The following is a 19,799-nucleotide window of genomic DNA, read 5'->3' as shown; positions in this document are numbered from 1 at the left end:
CGTGTAATAGCGCAGCAGCCGCGTCTTGCCGGTGATGCGCTTCTCAATTTGGCCCGAGAAATTCAATTTCTTGCGCTTCGGGGAGGCAAGTGGGGCCCGCAGAGCTTCAGCCTTGATACGCTTGACTGTTCGCTCACTCACTCCGGTGAGCTCGGCGACAGTCCGGCACACTGCATTTGCAGACAAGTCACGCTGACGGCGCCTCACTCTAGCGATGACATTGCAGATAACTTGCGTGGTCTGGTTTGATAGCCACTTTTTGTCACATTTAGAGTACAGCTTCTTCGGAGAACGAAACGGCGAGTTTGCGGCCGCACACGGTTCAGGCCAACGGCCCAACGGTTCAGGCGGCATCGTGGACGCCATGTTTACTGAGACTCTGAGAGAGCAGGCGTGAGGAATATGTGGTGCAGGCGTGAGGAAAACGTGGCGCTGTCCAAAAAATAAAGACAGAAACAAACTTGAAGTTTACAATTTCTCATGAATAGCTTGCCATACTCGTTCTCTTTTTATAATGAAGAAATCTTTATTTATTCGAGCTAGGTAACTTTTCGAATTAGAAAATAAATATAGGTACTATTTCTTGGCGCGCGCGCAGGCAGGCACTTTGGCTCTGTAGCTTTCACAGTGGTGCCAAGAAAAGTTGTCGCGGAGTATAGTTATGCAATTCACACGGTGTGAAGCCCGATGACGACGTTGTACTGCGATATTGCATCTCGTACTGTGACGCCTGTACACAGGACGCGTATGCTTATGAAGCATGAAAGTTACTTTCAGTGCAGTTCCAAGCATTGGCGTGGGTCTGTGGTAGAACACCTGATTGCCACGCCGAAGGACTGGATTCGATTCCACCTCGGGTACATTGTTTTTATTATTTGCATCTATGGCATTTTTTCGGTCTCCTACAATGATAATTTGTGGCTCACAACCGACGACGCCGACACCGACACCGGAATTTCTGCAACACGGGCCCTTTAATTCTATCGCGTTAAAAACACGTAAAACTCTATCACAGAAGCCACAGTAAGCCACCCAACCTTCACGAAAGCATCCAGCCTTCTCTCAACCATGCAAGCCGCAGTAATTCGTTGCAGTTTGAGTAAACTTGTGTTAGTGTTTTACGGCAATAAAATTGTAAAGGAAAGTAACGCAAAATTAATCGATTACACTTTTGGAATTTGCTCAGTTACTTTCCTGGGGCTGTAATTGACCACTGTAACCAATTGCGTTTTAAGGAAAGTAATTTTAATTGTAATCGGTTACTTTAACCTGTACAAGTCTGGCGCTTTGCACTATGTTATCGCTTTGGCGCTTTGCACTATGTTAAATATAAATATTTAGAAAGACGCGTGTAGCGCTCACGTTTGTTGATTAATTGAACTTGGCTTCGTGGACACTCTGGGCGCTAAGTCGTCTCATGAGAGCCACATAACGATAAGTCTAGGGAACGCTGCATACAACTAGGCCGCATTGCACTATATGGTGCGGAGGTGCGGTTCGTTGTCTAGTTGGTTACGCGCGATCGTAAATGGGTAACGTGCGCCAATAGAGACCTTTTGCAAGCGATGAAATACACAAGACAAGCGCTGACTAAGAACTGAATGTATACTGCTGCGACGAAAGATTAAAGGATATAGGCGGGACTTTAACCGGCATGTGAGTTATCAAGCCTTAGTCTTCGTGTCGGGCGTGTTTCTTCGGTTGGTGCATCGTTTCTATTGGCGCTGGTTTACCATTGACACTACGTAATACTCTTATTTGTTTAAGAGAGGGAGAAAGCTGTTTGTTAAAACGGAGAATTCTTCCGGCATGTATATGGGCGTCTGTATACATGCTCCCCTGTACAAGTAACGGGATTAAGGACAGAAAAGGCCCAGCAACAGAATGGCAATTTATTGCTTAACGCACAGTCGTCCTCGTGGCAAGCTTCGCTCGCTTATTATTACGGTTCACTAATGGACAGTGTCCGTTCTCGCATTGTAGAGAACACTGTACTCTAAGTCATCACCTCATTTTTTCTAAGCAAACGAACAAATAGACATATTGCACAGCTTTATAAACGAAATTTTGCTGAACTATTTTGCAATATGGCAAAATATATGAGTTCTCGCATCACTCGTGTTGATGCCGCCACAGACGCCGACGGCCACTTTTTGCGTATGATGAGGCATCCAAGGCTTTCGCGTCAAGAAATACGCCATACTCTCTGTAGTATCTACCTACTTTCCTGTGACAATGGCCTCAGGACTGACGGACCGAATACCAAAGTCCGCCTATCTAACAGCCCTTTCTACGAAGGTGCAGCTACCAACGCAGTCGCAAGTACAATGTTAGGATTCTCTCATCGAAAGCCAGACTATCCCTGTCTCAGTTTCATTCAGTTGCATTCGCGACAAAGCGATACACACACCAGAATATGAAGACGAAAGTAACGAGGAAATAAAGAAGGAAAAAAAAAAGAAAAACAGGTAACGACGTTTCTGAATGAAGGCGGCTCGAAGTGTACGTGCGCGTGCTGAGGTTTACTATGCCGTAACATGGGAACGGCCGCCCGGTATATGCCTCGGTAATGACCGCACCGCACGTGTATCTCCATGCGGGACATAATACGAGAGAAGTCGGCGTCTATATAAGAGCTTGGCCAGCGTAGGTCCCCCCCCCCCCTCTCTCTCTCTCTCTTTCGCCTTATTTTACCCTATTTTTCGTGCGCAGAAGGGCGAAAAAAAAAAAAAAAGACTAGAACGTAGCACAATCCGCATTTTCTCAGATATAAGCATATAATTCTCAAACGTTTCTTGTTTTTTTTTTTTTTTTTCGTGGAGTCATATAAGGAGTGATCCCCAACTCGGAACATTTTTTACTGAATACGGCTGTCGATGATGCGGCCGATGTTACTGCACTACATCAAGAGGATCGAAGCTGTAGCGCAGGAGTTGATATTTAAAAGACGCCCAAACAAAGGAATCGTTTTATCAGCATCCGCATCAGATAACAAAACGCTTCCTGCTGCATTTACATGAATAAGTTAGACTATATCATGCAATCGATAATGACGGAAATTGAGTTTACTTATCTGGTACTCCATAAAGTACAGCTTCATATGATACAGAAATGTAGCTACAACCAGCGGTAACCTAACTAGCCGACCACACTCGTTCCAACGACCGTTATCGACTATTTGATTTTGGGTTTGGCTGTAACGAGGTGTTCGTTGTAGCGCTGTTTTTTTTTTTTTTTTTCGCAGCTTACCCGCCGTAAGCGCTCTAGTTCAGGCGTGTGCGAAATAAATCATACCATTGTCCACCGCAAAGTCGGCTGTGGGAAGGCGTTTTCTCGTATGCATTTCCTCATGTTTGCGTTGTATGCCTGTCAAGCGGTAGAGACGTTCGCATTGAGTAACCGCATTGAAAAGGGTAAGTGCCAACACAGCGATAGTAACGCCACAAGAAACATTCGCGTGCGATATTGAAATGAATCTCTGCCCTGGCAACCTGAATGTTTTTCGAAATGGATCGCCTCGAACAAGCAGATAGAAAGGTGGTATACGATAATTATGGACGATAAAACAAATCTATGCACGTGGTTGCCGAAGTCACGGTGAAAGATGAACTCTCGTCGTAATGAGAGTTTGGTCGTGCGGTCATTATTGTCGGGCGGCCGGCTGGATGACAGTGAATCATGATCGAGTCGCACAGCGTATCGTTGTTTCTGGCAACCACGGAGTCGAACGCTCGGAAAGGGTGGTCACTGTGGACACGGTCGCCTTTTATTAGCAGAATATGCAGCGTATCACTCGTGACACCACGTAGGCGTGAGACACGACTCAAAACCTGTTTACACAAACGTATCAGGTGGGTGATTGGCTGGCGGCGTGATAGGATGCGAGTTGGGGGGGTGTCCAACTACAGGAGCCAATGGCACAACGCAGATTTTACACTAGGAAGAAGTGCGAAAAGGTTAGGTCTAGAACTGCACACGTCCCGCAAAACTTAAACATTGGGAGCAGCAGTCATATAGGGTGGGATATGGAGTCTGATCATGTTAACTGATTCATTTGTTGTTGTTTTTTTTTACAGCGAAAGCTGTTATGAGATCATTTCACCGGCCGTTTTTGGTGCCGTAGTTGTCCGCCGCCGCCGCCGCCGGTGTCCGTAACCAGTATCGCTCGAAATAAGAAAAAAAAAACTAAATAAGAAAAAAATTCCAGGATGGAACGAGGTTCGAACCTGGGCCCTCTGCGTGGGAGCCCAGTATTCAACCTCTGAGCCATGCCGGTGCTTGAAACTGCTTTGCAAAAAGGTCCTATACAGGCTTCATGTCGGGAAGGAACCACATTAGCATATGCAATATAGCGTGGTAAAAGAGTAGAATAAGCACCAAGCGTCGCACAACGCGAATTCTGTAACCAGGCGTCACACAATGCGAATTGCGCAACGAGTAGGTTGTTGAATGCTTCCAACCCATTACAAAGAGCTCTGCCATAATTCTTCATCGTCATCACGCACAGCATCAACAAAGTGCGCATAATGCCTTACATGCGTTTAGCAGGTACCACGGCTGTCTGTAGAATGACGAAAAATGGCACAGTGCCTACTGCCCTACTTCTCAAAAATTACAATGATTTGTAGCGTAGTGGGTTCCTCGCAAGTGCACTTCTGTTGGTTGCCAAGGAAGCCCATAAGGCTCCCATGATCCATTTCCTCAGGGTCTCAATAAAGTCAATTCTCTCTCTCTCTCTCGCTCTACGTTTCTCCGGTTAAAGTGTCTTATAAAGCGTGGTGGGACAGTTAAATAACGACCGGGCGTCACACAATATGCATTACGTAACTAGTGGGTCGTTTAAAGCTTCCAACCCATTACAAAGGGCGCAACCATAATTATTCATCGTCATCAACCGCCGCATCAACAAACTCGCTTACATATGGTACCTCGCTTCTCCGCAGAACAACGAATAATGTCGTGCTGGGTGCTTCCCAACTTCCCAAAAATTACGCTTTGTTGCGTAGTGGGTACGTTGCTAATGTACCTGTATTAGTAGCCACAGGAGAGCTTATAACAGGCTCTAGAAATGCCGCTCTTCCAGCTTTCGCTGTGACTGTGCTGCGCTTTCCGCGCAGGCCTGGCGTTTTTTTGCTTTCCTTCTTCTTCGTGCTTGTGTGCGCGATTGCTCACGCCGCTGGCATGACGCAGCGTAAAAATAAATTAACTAATAAAAGAAACCCAAACCTGACAGAGGTGCAAAGGGTTTTCAAGCAGAGCGTTGTGAATCATTACGCAGTGGAGACTGTGAGTTCAATAACGCTTTTTTTTTCTTCAGTGAATTGGTTCACCTGGTATGCTGCGATATGCGCAGGAATTCATTAGGGAAAGCTTTCAGCTCACACACAACAAACAAAGACGTAAAAGTAGAAGACAGAAGCGCTGACTCGCCACTCATTTTTATTGGTGAAAAGGAAGTACCCGTATGTTTACACCCAAGCTGACTCAAGAGCGCATGTGCAAGATAATGCAAAACATTCACAATCAAAACATTCTATAACGAACTCCTACAAACTACAGCCCACTTTTTATTACTTTATATGCACGGGAGTCTGTCACTTTAAACTCATAATTGCGTCGACGGCATTCTGACCCAGGGCGTGATAGAAAACGCCAAGTTAGCCGAACTGATTGGACACCTCTGCCGGCAAACGATAATAAAAATTGTTGGAGGTTTTACGTCCCAAATCCACGATACGATTATGAAAGACGCCGCAGTGGAGGGCTCCGGAAATTTCGACCAGCTGGGGGTCTTTAATGTGCACCCAAATCTAAGCCCACGGCCCTCTAGCATTTTTCCTTCATCGAGATGCGGCCGCAGCGGCAGGGATGCGATCCCGCGACCTACGGGTCAGCACTCAAGCACCATAACCACTAGACCATCATGGCGGGTTGCTGGCAAACGAATCAGTGTCAAAACAGTTCCAAAAGCTTCACTCTGTCGCGTGTATCAATGGAAATGTTCCGTCCCCGTCAACCTTTCGTGACTTCCAGTCATTTGGCCCACAGAAATAAAAAAGAAACGAAAGAAAACAACGCTAGCTTTGTCTCTTGTAATAGATCGCTTCCTGTAGATCGAAATGTTTGCTTTAACGTGAATGAACCGGGGCAAATCAACGAAGCCGTACTGTGGACCGTAGGTTTTACGTCGTTTTAGTTACGACATAGTTGTTTTGGACATTGACTACTAGTTACAAAAATGTTTTGGACATTGATTACTAGTTACTGACTTTCAAGGTGTTCTAATGGAACAGGTGGACTGGAAAACGATTCATTCATTCATTCATTCATTCATTCATTCATTCATTCATTCATTCATTCATTCATTCATTCATTCATTCATTCATTCATTCATTCACACTCTTCTTGGTTCCTTTTTGCTGATAGAGAATGCGACAAATATATATCGTAGTTTTCTTTTAGCCAAAACCGCTTTAGTAACATTGTCTGAGACAGCGATTTCCCCCCTTCTCAGCTGATCTTTTGGAAGAGGCCGATATGGTGCGCCCCAAATAGGACAATGCCCTGGTACTAGCAGTAATACTACCAGTGCTACTCGTAAAACTAGTACATATACTACATTAATGAAAACTAACAGACAATAATGCCAAGGCATTATTGCACTCGCGCTCGCCGCAATGGCTGCGATCGGCGCTGACTAACACTCCTAGATTTAAATGCACATATATGCCCCATAAAGTGGACGGGAGGATGACTACTGCCGTAGCTCAGTGGTAGATCATCGGAGGCGTTATTCGAAGGTCGCAGGTTCGGTCCCTGCCGGAGGCAAGTTATCTTTTCGTCCGCTTTACTTTCTTCACATCTACATCCTAATTACTACAAACAACATACCCTATACTCTCCTTGGAATTATTGTCCGTTAGTAATCATTAATATTGTGTTTAACAAAGAAAAACGATCCCTTAAAAGACATCTTCTTTAATACATACTACAAGTACTACAACATATACTACTATTACAATTACTACTAGTACTACTACTACTACTAGTACTAACACAACCACCACTCTAGTGCAACTAAACAACCGCACAACCACCTCCAACAACCATAGGCGTGCGCAGGGTTCTCTTTCAGGGGGGTGAAGGTGGGCAAAGGTTCATCGCAGCGCCCCCCCCCCCTATTAAGTCAATGTACGGGGCACGTTTCGCGTCCCCTCCTCTTAGGTGACTAGGGGCGGGGGCGGCCGCCCCCCTCCCTGCGCACGCCTATGCCAACAACAACGAAACCAACTACACTAACGACATTGACAACTGCCTAAGACGACTGCAAGGCGAAAACCATCTTGTTCTTTTCCTTCTCAGTCGATTATATTGACCGCGACCGAAAGCTTTCCGAACCAATCTGGTTTTGCACTGCCTCCGAGATTGAAGGAATTAAAGGCTTTCTGCACCCCACGTGGTTTTGCAGTGCCTCCGTGATCGGCCCACCTTTGACCAAGCGACGATGTGATGTGATGACGTCATCATGCGACGTCTTAGTCACGTCACAAATTTTGGGGACCTACGACGGCATGACGACTTCATAGGGTAATGTCATCACATGGTGATGATTTCTTGCATCACAAGTGTTGACGCCGCTGACGGTAACTTTTCGGCTTTGATGATGCATTCAAGGCTATCGCCTTAAAAGGACACTAAAGAGAAACAATGAATCGGTTTAGATTGATAAATTGTGCTCTGAGAACTCTAATGTCGTTAATTTCGTCATCATAGGTTTATTAGTAGAGGAGAAAATCAAGTTCAAAGTTTCATCTTTAAATTTCGCGCCGAAATGTCCCCGCGTGACGTCACGGACTCCAAAATGTATTTATCGTATTTTGGCGCCATTGGCTCAACAAAATTGCCCCAAACTTGGTATGTTAAGTCTATGACCCCCTCAGAGGACAATGTACTTCATTTTTACTGATTAGGAACTACGTAGGCCCTAGTAGGCGCCGTCAAAACATGTGACGTCACGGTGAATGGTGCGGAAACTTCAAGGTGGCGTCGCCACCCACATTTTGTTTTTGCGCGTTTTCTCGCTTTCTAAGCGTCTTCTTGCAGCAAGCGTGGTATTTTTGGTGTCGTGAAAGAGTAGTTTAATAATATGAGAAAAATTGTTTTGCTCTTTAGTGTCCCTTTAATAATGAGATTCACGCTGTTCAGGTTATGCCTTCCACGTCGGCTCGCAGCACCGCGACTATCAGCCGCTCACAATCGGGAGTTCTAAGCACCTTTTATCTACAGCGAGAAAACGTCACTAATGAGTGTAAAGGCCAGCTGGGAATAACAATTAAACGTGCGCGCCGCCCACGCCGGTTCGGCCATGCATTTTTGATGTTTTTCGATAGAGAAAGCTATAGAAAAAACAAAACAATTAGGAAGAACTAAAAAGTGGTCCCGCTTCGCGCCGCCGCTCATCCGAGAACAAACGTGCTAGCGCCGCTTGCTCGCGTACAGCTTTCGCGAACGAATGCTGATGCTGTTAGCAGTTAGGTGTCGTGAGGTGTACCGGACGCCTACCGCGCTTGTCCTTCGCCTGCGTGTGTTAAAGGGACGCTGTAAAAAAATAATAAATCAATATTGGGTCAGTTTAAAACGGATAAAGTATAAAGTTTTCCACGCTCTGTTTCTCTGCGGTACGATGCTTTGAAATTGCAAGCCGATGACAGCCAAGTAATTAGATATAGGCTCCACCTGAAAGCCCTTGAGCGCAGATGTTCTTGGCCTATGGAAGATCACTGTCTCTGCATGCGGCGCAACGAAATCACTTTTAAACTCTCTTAGAGAAACTGGTCTCATTAAAATACTTAATTTTGTTGAGTGTTATCTTTTGTTTACACTACCCATCTGTCGTGCGCTCTGTATTACCTTCATTATTCATCATATGCGTTTGGAGCAACATGATAGGCGTGCTGGCTGACAAACCTCTGCAGTCGCCACAAATCCACGACGTCATATCCGCTCAGCTAGTGGCCAATGCCAGGGCGTTAGCTGGAGCGATAAAATGCTGAAAGCATATGCTTGTCGTTTGAAAGTTGTTAAGTATAAGTTATCACTTACTGTTTACTTACAACATTTTACGCTACGATCACGCTGCTGATGTGCATTAAGCTTTACGTAATATTTTCCGATGCGTAGTGTAAATTTTACGGATTGACTGAGTTGTGTTTGTGAGCTGCTCAAAAGATGGTCTACATCTTTCCACGGAGTTTTCTCGCATTTTTCTTTTCGTTGCGCATGCGAAGCCAAACCCCGATCCTCCTATACGAATGTCTAATGCATTGTCTCCGGCTACAATATATACCGGGTGTCCCAGATATCTTTAGCCAAGGGTTAAAAAATAGAATATTAGAGGCAGGCGAGTGAAATCAGTCGCAAATTGCTGACGGTCACCTTGCTCACTACACACAATTCTTCTTTTTGTAATTAATTATTTTGTTAATTACGATTATTGAACTAAATTGATAAATATTGACTTTAGGCAAGAAATGCGGCTTGCAAAGTTCGAGAGCGTCTTCAGAAACCCCCATTGCATCATTTAGGATAAAGAAAGTCTCACGTATACCATTTTTTCCAAGCTGCAACGAAAGCCCGCGAAATACGAAAAGAACCATGTGACTAGCGCATTCGCGCGGCAGCGAACGTGCTGCTCTCAGCCGTGGTTTGAGCAAACGAAATCAGCTGCGGCCGCGACTCGCAGGCTCCGTTGCAGCGGTAGGCCGATAAGTTGGCGGTGGTTTCTTGGCCTGCGCCAGCCAGTTGGCGTGCGTGACGGTGCAAGTTGTAGCGAGCGTATCGTAATTAATAAAATAATTAATTACAAAACAAAAAATTGTCTGTAGTGCGCAAGGTGGCTTTGCAACTGATTTCACTCGCCTGCCTCTAATGTTGTATTTTTTAACCTTTGGCTAAAGATGGCTGAGACACCCGGTATATACATTGATATGAATAAATATGATATGAATAAAAGTCACCTTGAAAAACATAACACTTGCTATGACGTTTCGTCCGGGGAGCAGCTTTTATCAACGTCGTCCCCGGCCGAAACGTCAGAATAATTATGTTGTTCACTATAACTTTTGTTCATACACACACGATATATATATATATATATATATATATATATATATATATATATATATATATATATATATAGAGAGAGAGAGAGAGAGAGAGAGAGAGAGGATAAACGATGATAGAAGAATGTAAGGGGCGTACACGTGCCTACTATTCCATTTCAACTCCACCCGTACGTTCGCGCCGCTCGAATCATACCTCAGAGATACAAATTGGTCTTTGCAGCGTGAGCGTCAGTCCACGCGTACCCCCCTCCCCCTCTCCCAGCGCTTGTTCTATACTTTAGTTAGAATTTGCCGCTTTGTTGCCGCCCACAGCCGGGCGCAGGCGAAAACGATGACACGGGTGACCGGATGTGCTCTAATTCGCGGTCACGAAACTGCGGCCGCGTCGCGAGTTCTTTCAGGGTCAGAGCGGAACGAAATGGAAAAGACACAGCGACAAAATGAGGAAAAAGGGGGTGAAGAGAGTGACGGAAGAGGTCAGCGCAAGTTTAGAAGGCTCGTGGGGAAAGGACTTACGGGGAAGAGGTGTCCCCAAAACCTCACGCTTTCCCCCATTCTGTCCCTCGATGTAGGACACGGCGACGTGTGCTGGGCTTTTTAGTACGGTGCAGTGCTGTCAAAGCGATGAGAATCGTTGGTCGCGGCACACCGGATGTAACTCTTAATTATTAGGGCGAAAGCCTTATATGCCCCATGCGAACGTGACCTTGAACGAAATGCCGACGTGAGAAGGGAAGCAAAACAAGACCACGTGACCTCTAGGGGAGCTAAAGCCCTAGAAAAGCTAGTGAAAGCATGACTGTGCATATATGTGAGGATAATCAGAACAATTAATTAGCCGTAAGTTAATTAGTGAACGTTAAATAGTGATGACTAATTGTCGAAATTAATCAGTGATAACTAATTAGCGCACGTCGAGCGACTGTGTCTTTATATGCTGATAAGCAACGCAAATTAGGTGATTAGTAGTGTGATTAGGGAGTGTTGATTATTAATGACTAATTATCAAAACTAATTGCTGATAGCTAACTAGCTAACGCAGGACATCGATATAGAGTGCCCATCATGATAGCCGAAATAAAATACTCTCTGTATGCTTCGTTATATCGAAGCAAAGGCGCTAAAGGCTTTCGCCTTCAAGTCGTCTTAGCGAATGCGTGAGACCCGGTGAATGAGTTTTGCTGTATTGGTTGACACTGTCGCGCAGCTCAAATTACGTGCAACTTTTTTGATTTCTAAAAAGATGGGTACGCAATAAATTGCGACAGTCTGCAACTTCCCCACTTAAACAACTGTCCTCAAAGGAATCACTAAAAAGTTAGTAAACGGGTTTTTGTGAGTCACTTTGATATCACTTCAGCTGCGTCAAAGTATTTCCGCCTCGACGTAGCGTTCTTCTGCAAAAATCGCACCATCTCCCGCTAAAGGGGACCATGAGGCGATGCGAAGCAGCGTTTCGGCATGTCGAGCCCGCGTTTCGGAGGGGGAGGGGAGAGGGGAAGAGGAGAGGGGGAAATCGGGAGACGGGGAGGGGAAGTGGAGAGGGGGTGTGGGGAAAGGAGAGGAGGCGTGTGTAGAGGGTTCGCGCATGCGCAGTAAGGGTGGTTACGCCGCACACCACCACCACCACTACCACCACCACCACCACCACCAGATTGAACTACGCCATAGATACTTCGCATCTAAAACGACAGGAGCCTGACCTGTCGTAGCATTTTTTAAAATAAAAGCTATTTTCTAGAAAAAAAAAATCTCTGTATATTGAAAACGTAATGTATGTTGACGTCAGTAATGACGTCTGTTTGAATGCACAAAGCAATGTTCTTTTTTTTAATGACATTATAATATTCCGTCAGCGATGTGACGACGACAAAATGGTGACAATGACGTGGCAACGGCTACACGCGCATCTACGCTTTGTTGCGCGCCACTGCACTCGCGGCCTACGCGATCGCCCTGAGATTACCGCATGCACAGCCTCAGAATTTTTCGAAATACGAAGAATTTTCACTAATCGCAACGACCCACATACGAAAAGAGATATCGAGATCCGCGACATCACACCAATTCGCAGGCGCTAGAATTTCCGGCGAGAAGGTCGAATTATTGAACTCTGATGTTCGTTTTCTGTTAATATTGCAGCTTTCACATCGACATTAACAAAAGCACGCTTTTGAAAGAGTATTTTACCCGACTAATTTGGTGCGACGTTTCTTTTTACAGTACCTTTACACTGATTAATATAACGCGATATAGTATTCTTTGGACTACGAGTCACGGCGAGCTCAGTCCTTGCTAGCTTGCAGAACGCTGCTCGTTACTATGTCACTAGCTTTTGATGAAGAAATGACTCTAGCGGTCAGTATCTCCCGGTCACGTACGCCATGCACACCGCGAACCATTTCGACAGCTTCAACACAATAAACGTAGCAATGCGCAGAGCAGATGGAAAATTAGGAAGAAACAAACAAAGCTAACAGCAATAAAAACTATAACAAGCACACACGCATGGATGTATGTATGTATGTGTATGCGCGTGTGTGAAAGAAAGATCGTTGCCCATATGAAGAACAAAAGGACGCCACTTCCCCGGTGGTCCGCGGTACAGGCCATGTGTTACCAGCTGGACGTCGAGGCCAATATCGGTTGCGTGTTTCAGCGAGGCTATAGGGAAAAAGGTCCCTGAATTATAACTGCTACGTGGGCCGTGTGTTTTGGCGTTGTTTGTAAGACTGTGTACACAAAAGCGTGGAGCCATGGCCCATGGCTGCCCCTATTTCCCAGCCCCCCTTTACTTTGTGTGCCTTATGGCAGAATCGCAACAAAGCCACTTAAGCGTTGTAGAAAAACGCGCGATACATCGATTCGTGACTATTAACATTAATAACAATAGCTCGGGTTTTGCGTGCGAAAACCACAGTAGGATTATGAGGCACACCGTAGTGGAGGGACTCCGGTAATTTTGACTATCTAGAGTTCTTTTGACTATCTAGGTATCGCACAGTACAAGGGCCTCCAGCGTTTCAGCTGCGCCGAAATGCAGCCGCCGCGGCCGAGATCGAACCCGCGACCTTCGGGTCAGCAGCCGAGCAGCATATCCACTGCACCACTGTTTTATACGTTCTCTTTCTCGATCACCTGCGGCTGTCTTGTGCATAATTCCTTAACTTATCTTCTGTGCATACTTAAGCATTTATCCGCATGGCTTGTTGAAGCGCGTGTGAAAGTCAGTGAAACCCTGCGCTGACGTATTCCCGTTTCTTGCTGCATGCCTTTGATGAAGAGTCGCCATTGCTTGCCCGTTTTTTTTCTTTACTCAGTAATTTCTGAATATATCGAGCCTCTTACTGCAGCAGTGTTTTCGTCGTTCCCTGCTTATAATTTTTCTGTAAGATGGAGTAAAGCTTTTCTTAATGCATCATTTCGCCCTACGGCAACATAACAGGTTACAAGTGATTATGTCGTTCTGTTTCCTGCATAATGCCTTTCAAACTTTTCCATGAAGTGAATTATTCAATACGGTCACCATTGTCGCGCAGGTTTTCACGCCCCGCGCGGACGAATACACAACCACGCGCAGATGCACGCATGCCAGGATACGCAGAAATAAACTTATCCACTTAGCACGCACATCCAAATATCCACACGACATCCATGGGCTGACAAGCCGTATTGTGCAGACGCACAAACAGAAGCCCAAACACTCACAAACATGTGTACACAACACGGGCATAGAAACACGCATACACGCAAACACCACTAGAAAGACAGGCAAACACCCAAAAAATATGCTCCCGCTCAACACATAAATACAAGCAATCACAGATGCCAGCGCGTACGTATACATATATTCATCCATACAAGCGGCCCGTTGTCAAATGAATGAAATCGGCCATCCAGAGACGGCTACCAAGTGCACCAGGTCGTACAGGCTGGCTTGGTTGTGAGTACGCTGCTACTGTCACCAAGCCGGTCGAAAATTGACGCGTGTTTCCGGTAGTGAACAGCGTGCTCAGATACGCCGACAGGACAACGCGCTTCGGGAAACGAGGAAAAGTGACAACAGCAGGTGACGAACAAACTTAATGAACGCCTTTGGCACCACGCGCACATCGCGTCTACGTCGACACTGCCGTTGCACAGATATCGACGTGCTTTAAACGGCGACGCATGCGGGACGGCGCCGAAAGGCTGTCAATATTTTGACGCCGCAGAGTGACACAGACCAAATGAATTGTTGCCATGGAGACAATAAATGATAGAAGTGCATGTATGGTCTCGTCAGAGGCGCACGCATACACAGAGGCAATACTTTTGCCTGGGATGGAATGTTTGATTATAGGGACTGGCTCTGCAGCCATGACATGGAACGGTCCTAACACACCCTTAAGTATAGGCAGGAGTTCGGAGAAAATGGAGGCTTGAACGGATGCAAAATCCTTGATCAAGTAGTCAAGAAGGCAAGTGGTATTGTCTTCTTGAAGGTTGCAAGTTGGTATACCTTGAAAAAGACAAGACCACTTGCTTAAACGTCGGCTCTATAGTGACACCCCTTATTCAGGAACATTCATCTCTCCAAGCCTCCACATCCTCCTGAACTGCTGCCTTGTTTGTATTTTAACCAAAAATATACAACACCAAGTTCCGTGGGCGTAATCAGGCTGATCATGATGCTGATGATGACACTAAGGTGACGTACGTAAAACAGCAGACATCACTTTTGTAGGCTATAATAGAGACGTTATTGGCGGTAAGCTTCTGTCCGGGCATCACGGGACCCGATCCCCAAATAATAGGCTCTTTTTTTCTCGAGCGCGACGCATCGTTCCTACGAATCGATTCGAAAGAGAGCTCCCAGCGGTTCGACTCCGCTTTAAGCGATCACGCTATGCCAGCCGCTGTTACTAATGCCGCGACTGAATATCGCGTGTCGCTGACGATATACATATAAGCGAGCATAAACGGTTCAATAAAACGCCGCTCGTGTCTGGCGTTCCCATGAAAGATACGGAACAAGAAAACAGAACGAGCGAATGAACCAGTGAACGAAAAGGGTCGGGACACGCAAGACTGGGTATAATGCATTGCCGAAGGTGGAGACCCATGCGCGCGTTGTGGAAGTGTACTCCTTTAACGAAACCATGCAGCTGGGCGGCATTCACTGCGATGGTGGGAAAGTGGGAAGGCATGGTTTAGGGATAGAGTGAAAGAAGGGTGCGAGTGGGTGGAGAATTTGCGTACGGGTTTTCATTTCCGCGTGTTTGAGTCCCTGCCAGGGGTCGACGACCTTTTCTGGCACGACAGCGAGCAAACTCGGTCCGACTCTTACTGGTGGCGCGACGCCGTATATGGACGTACTACGCGGCGTGGCACAGATCGGATCGACTTGAAACTGTGCTTCCACCATGCCCGACACAAAGTGTTTTTTTGTTTCTGCTTTTCCTGTGCAGACTCTTTGCCGCGAGCTTAGAGCTAACCGCTGATCGATAAGCAGCAACATACATTTTGGCGCATTAAGTTCGACAGACTAGTCTACGCGCGCAAGCTGCCCTGAAACAAAAAAGTTTGGCAGTCTCAGTTTAACGGTTGTACAAAAAATCAATAAAAATGATTTTCCCGCATATTTTTGTGGGCTGGAGTTGGTGCAGGCGGGCGATAAAGCTTATGACGGCTTTTTGATAGACATCAATCTTAATTGTCTTTGAGCTGAGCATAAGAAAAAAAAGAAAAAAGCTCCACATAGCGAAAAAAAAAAAGGATATCCTTCTTTACAAGAGACATCCTGCCAGCAATTGTGAGTACGGGCGATGCGATAAGAAATGTACACCGGTAACCTTGCAAAATGTTATACGTGGCAGCGTTCACAGAAGACTGTCCTTTCGTAAAAGCACAGCCTGTTTCTCCGCTTTACTTACCGCATGTCATTCCAAGCCATTAAGTTTGACGTGTTCTGTAATATAACTAATTGCCCCACCGTATTTAAAATATCGCTCCTTTATTGTTTCTCTGGTATGCAGATATTCCGGGGACCGAGACGTTCCTGCCTCCACCAGAAACGCCACAAGAAACGGAATTCCTGACGCCTCCAGATCCTCCCAAGGACGACAAGGACGACAGAGAAGCCGTGGCCGATCGAGCCGCCGAGACGCCCGTAGAGGATGGAAACGACGCCATCGATGACGGCGGCGACGACAACGGCAACCGGCAGCCTCCCAACGACGTCACAACGGACGAACCAATGCCAGACGCAGGAGACGGTGTCGTCACAGACGATGCCAGCGAAGTCGGCGTCGTCGTAGCGGACGACAACGCCAACGACGTCACGCCGCTCGATGACGTCGCCCATGATGCGGTGGACAGGATGGGCCCGGACGTCGTTTCGGACGCGCCGACAGGAAACGACTTACCGCGAGACCTCAATGAAGACAACGGCATTGTACCCAAAGACATCTTTGTTGACGACGGCTTAGACTACGACAGCAAGAAGGCAGATAGGCAGAGCAACGCGGGGCACGACCTCATCGTGCAAGACGCGTAGCGAGCGCCGAAAACAGGGTGAAGTTATTACGGTTAGCGTTACGGTATTAGGGAGTTTCGGCTCTACCTATACAGGTTACCCATATCGTATCAACGTGATACGGGAGTGCAGAAACGTTTAGCGTGTGCGTTATTTCGGCATACGCGATGACGTTTGCGTGATCGCGGGTTACCGGATGCTTGTAGTGATATCCTGATATACGCTTCGTCTTGCCACTGTCTCTTATAGGCACGTTTTCGTGTTCCACTACTGTTGTCGTCATGTGAACATCTAAAAAGGCAACGCGTCGACAGTTACGCCGTAGCGCGAAATTTATGCCATCGGCCAAGTACAACACGTTTGGAGACTGCAAATTACCCATTTGGTATCGCATGGCGCTACCAATCTTGCCGCTCTCGTTGACGCCTCCGGGGACCCGATAATCCGCAAACGCTAGGAAGTTTGAGGGCAAGGTGGAACTGCCCAGTAACGCTGGCGGCTACATCATATGGCGTTATATTCAGCCATAGTGTGATAGAAACGCTCATTCATTTTTCAATATGACCTCACTATTCTCCGCAGCAACAACAACAACAAAAATATCGCAGTGATGCCTGTTACCACTATCAGTACGTCATTAAAAACAAAACAAAACAAAACAAAAAAGAGAACACCGTTAACTAGTCTATGTAATAACATACGAACACTTTGCGATAGTTGCAATGATATACACCGCCACAAGATGATAGCCGCATGCTACTGGTGTTTAAGTACTTCTGTCCAGTAGATGAAAACGCGAACACCTTATATGTGGAATCTGGTGGCACTACTTACACAGCGCACCGACATGCAGCCACGAATTGCATGGTAGCATGGTCTTGTGACGTCACGTCAAAACGAAGATTTCGTCGGAATGACCGACTGGGCTCTTGCTCGTCTGTTAGTGACATGGTAGCATATCTTCGACCTTCGGTAAGGCCGTATTTTCGCTTTTTTTTTAACGTAAGGCCATCACGCAAGAACGCTCCTAATGCATTCTAATGGAGCATATTGCCGCATGAAGTCGCCACCTGTGTTGCCGCTGTCATCTGCGCACATCTCCCGTAACACGGTAATACGATAAAACAGTAGCGCACGCGCGAGCGGCTAGGTCTGTTTCTACGAAGAAAAGCTTTATATTGGAACGTTTTCTACGACCTTTACTGTCTACAGATCCACAGAAGGAGCTTGGCTGAGGTATTGATGTAAATCGAGAATTTTCTTACATAATACTTGCTTATGCACTATATCACTAAGTGTTCAAAACGACACAACTTAGCGTGCATAATAGGCCAGAAGCATGACAAGTATTTTCATGTATATACACGTATAGAGCTCTGGAAGGTAAGCTCGACGTTTGGATTAGGGAACGCAGACGTCACAGGAGTCGCATGCATTGCAGTCAGCATTTCATTGGCTCAGCGCAGATCGAAATGTCTGCCTTGAATTGATTCGCACAGAAATGCTGGGAAGAGATTAAAGATTGCTTGTTGCAGCGTTTGTAAGAGCTCGAAATGAAACATAACTTCAGAAAGTACACACATATCGTTTCGCACGTGTCAACGAGTAAATAAATAAAAAAATAACATCTTCGGTACGAATACCCCTCCTTTCCTGAAACGCAAATAAATTTGTTCAGCCTCTCATCTTCTAAGCAAAACGCTTGAAAACGGTAGATATAGATTGCATGCAGACGAGGGCGCGCGGTCCTGAAAGCCTTGAGTGCACTCTGAGGTGCTGGACATCATTTAGCCCGGATTGCCTAACGTCATTGTGCATGGCAACACGGGTAACGCAGCAGTGCACATAAACGACAAGGGGTGTTGTGGTTGAAACGAGTATTGCCGGGGCAATCAACTCACGGGTTTGTCGTTGTGTTTGAGTTACTGAGGTTGTGTTTGAAATAGCTGGTGTAAGGAAAGCATTGTAGAAAAATTGAAAATAAAGAAAAAAAAACGTGTTGTGCTAGACTGGCTACAATTCTTGAAGTGTGTCGTGTCGGTGAAAGTGTCGTTTGCACTTGAAATGAATATAAGTAGGTGCACCACAGAAACGAAAATAGGCGCACTGATCACGATATGTATCAGTCGTTTCGTAGCACGAGACGCGCTGCTTTTGTGCTAAGATCAGGTGTCACACCATGTGAATTGCGTAACGAATGGGTGGTTTAAAGCTTCCCATTCATTACAGAGGGCTCAGCATTAATTCATCGCCATCAGCCACAGCATCAACACAGTAGGCAGCTACGCTGGTGCCCACATTGCCTTATAGACGCGTACGGCGCATTCACACTTGAGAAGCGAGGAGAAAGCGAAAACGCCACAGCGGCCGGAAAACCGTGCTCGCGCGCGTCGGAAATGTTCACAATTGTTCTGCCCCTCCTGCACTTCGAGAATTCATCATATTTTGCCCGTTTCCTGAGCATATAATTTTTTACCGAATTCAAGTAATGCATGCAAAACACATAAAAGAAATGGCTTTCACCTTTTCAACCGTTGTTTCGGGAGATACACCAGCAGAAACTACATAAGCGGGCACGCCAACAGCGGTGGCGGCGGATTAACCCGGCTGTGCAAAAGCGAGATACGTTGGGGCACGCCGACTCGCTGCTGCTTCACCTTCTGCAAATTCCAGTCTTCTCGGCAATCTTAATCCAAGCCAGGCTCTTGAGGAACGCGTCCTCGTCGAGGCTGTGAGTTTTGTCGTGCTGCACGGGTAGTCTGCAAATGCGCCGTTGCGAGCCACCGCCGACGCCCTGGCCACCATGTTGAATTTGCGGCCGGCAGTTGTTTAAATCACGTGGCTTGAGCTAGTGCAGCCAAAGTACGCCTTCTTGTGAAGCGGAAATGCGATCCGCTTTCGCGTGGCGGAGACATCGGTCTCAGACCGATTTTTTTTTTTTTTTTGCATCGGGCTCGCCGCCTCGTTTTCCGGCCGCTTAGGCGGCGAAGCGAGCGAATTTCCGGTGAGTTTTGCCGCTTTCGCCCTGTTGGAGGACAAGTGTGAACGCGCCAGCAGTGAGTGCGTCCCTACTTCGCAAGATGATGAATTATGGCGATAGCTTTCGCCTTCGAGTCGTGTTATGCGAACGCATGAGGGACCCTGTGAGTTTTCTTTTT

The 19,799-nt window shown here is 46.4% G+C and overlaps 1 protein-coding gene across 1 annotated transcript in view; it reads left to right on the top strand.

Annotated features, from left to right (window-relative positions):
* Positions 1-18,632, top strand: part of LOC119372435 (uncharacterized) — a 23,898-nt gene extending 5,266 nt beyond the window's left edge. Inside the window, exon 2 of the mRNA XM_037642913.2 lies at positions 16,142-18,632. Coding sequence (XP_037498841.1) covers positions 16,142-16,662 — 521 coding nt within the window. The 3' untranslated portion in view covers positions 16,663-18,632. The remainder of the gene's footprint in view (positions 1-16,141) is intronic.
* The last annotated feature ends 1,167 nt before the right edge of the window (positions 18,633-19,799 follow it).

The sequence above is a fragment of the Rhipicephalus sanguineus genome, chromosome 10 (assembly GCF_013339695.2).
Source record: "Rhipicephalus sanguineus isolate Rsan-2018 chromosome 10, BIME_Rsan_1.4, whole genome shotgun sequence".
Taxonomy (NCBI): domain Eukaryota; kingdom Metazoa; phylum Arthropoda; class Arachnida; order Ixodida; family Ixodidae; genus Rhipicephalus; species Rhipicephalus sanguineus.
The sequence above is the reverse complement of the archived record's forward strand: the minus strand, read 5'-3'. Positions and strand labels throughout refer to the sequence as shown.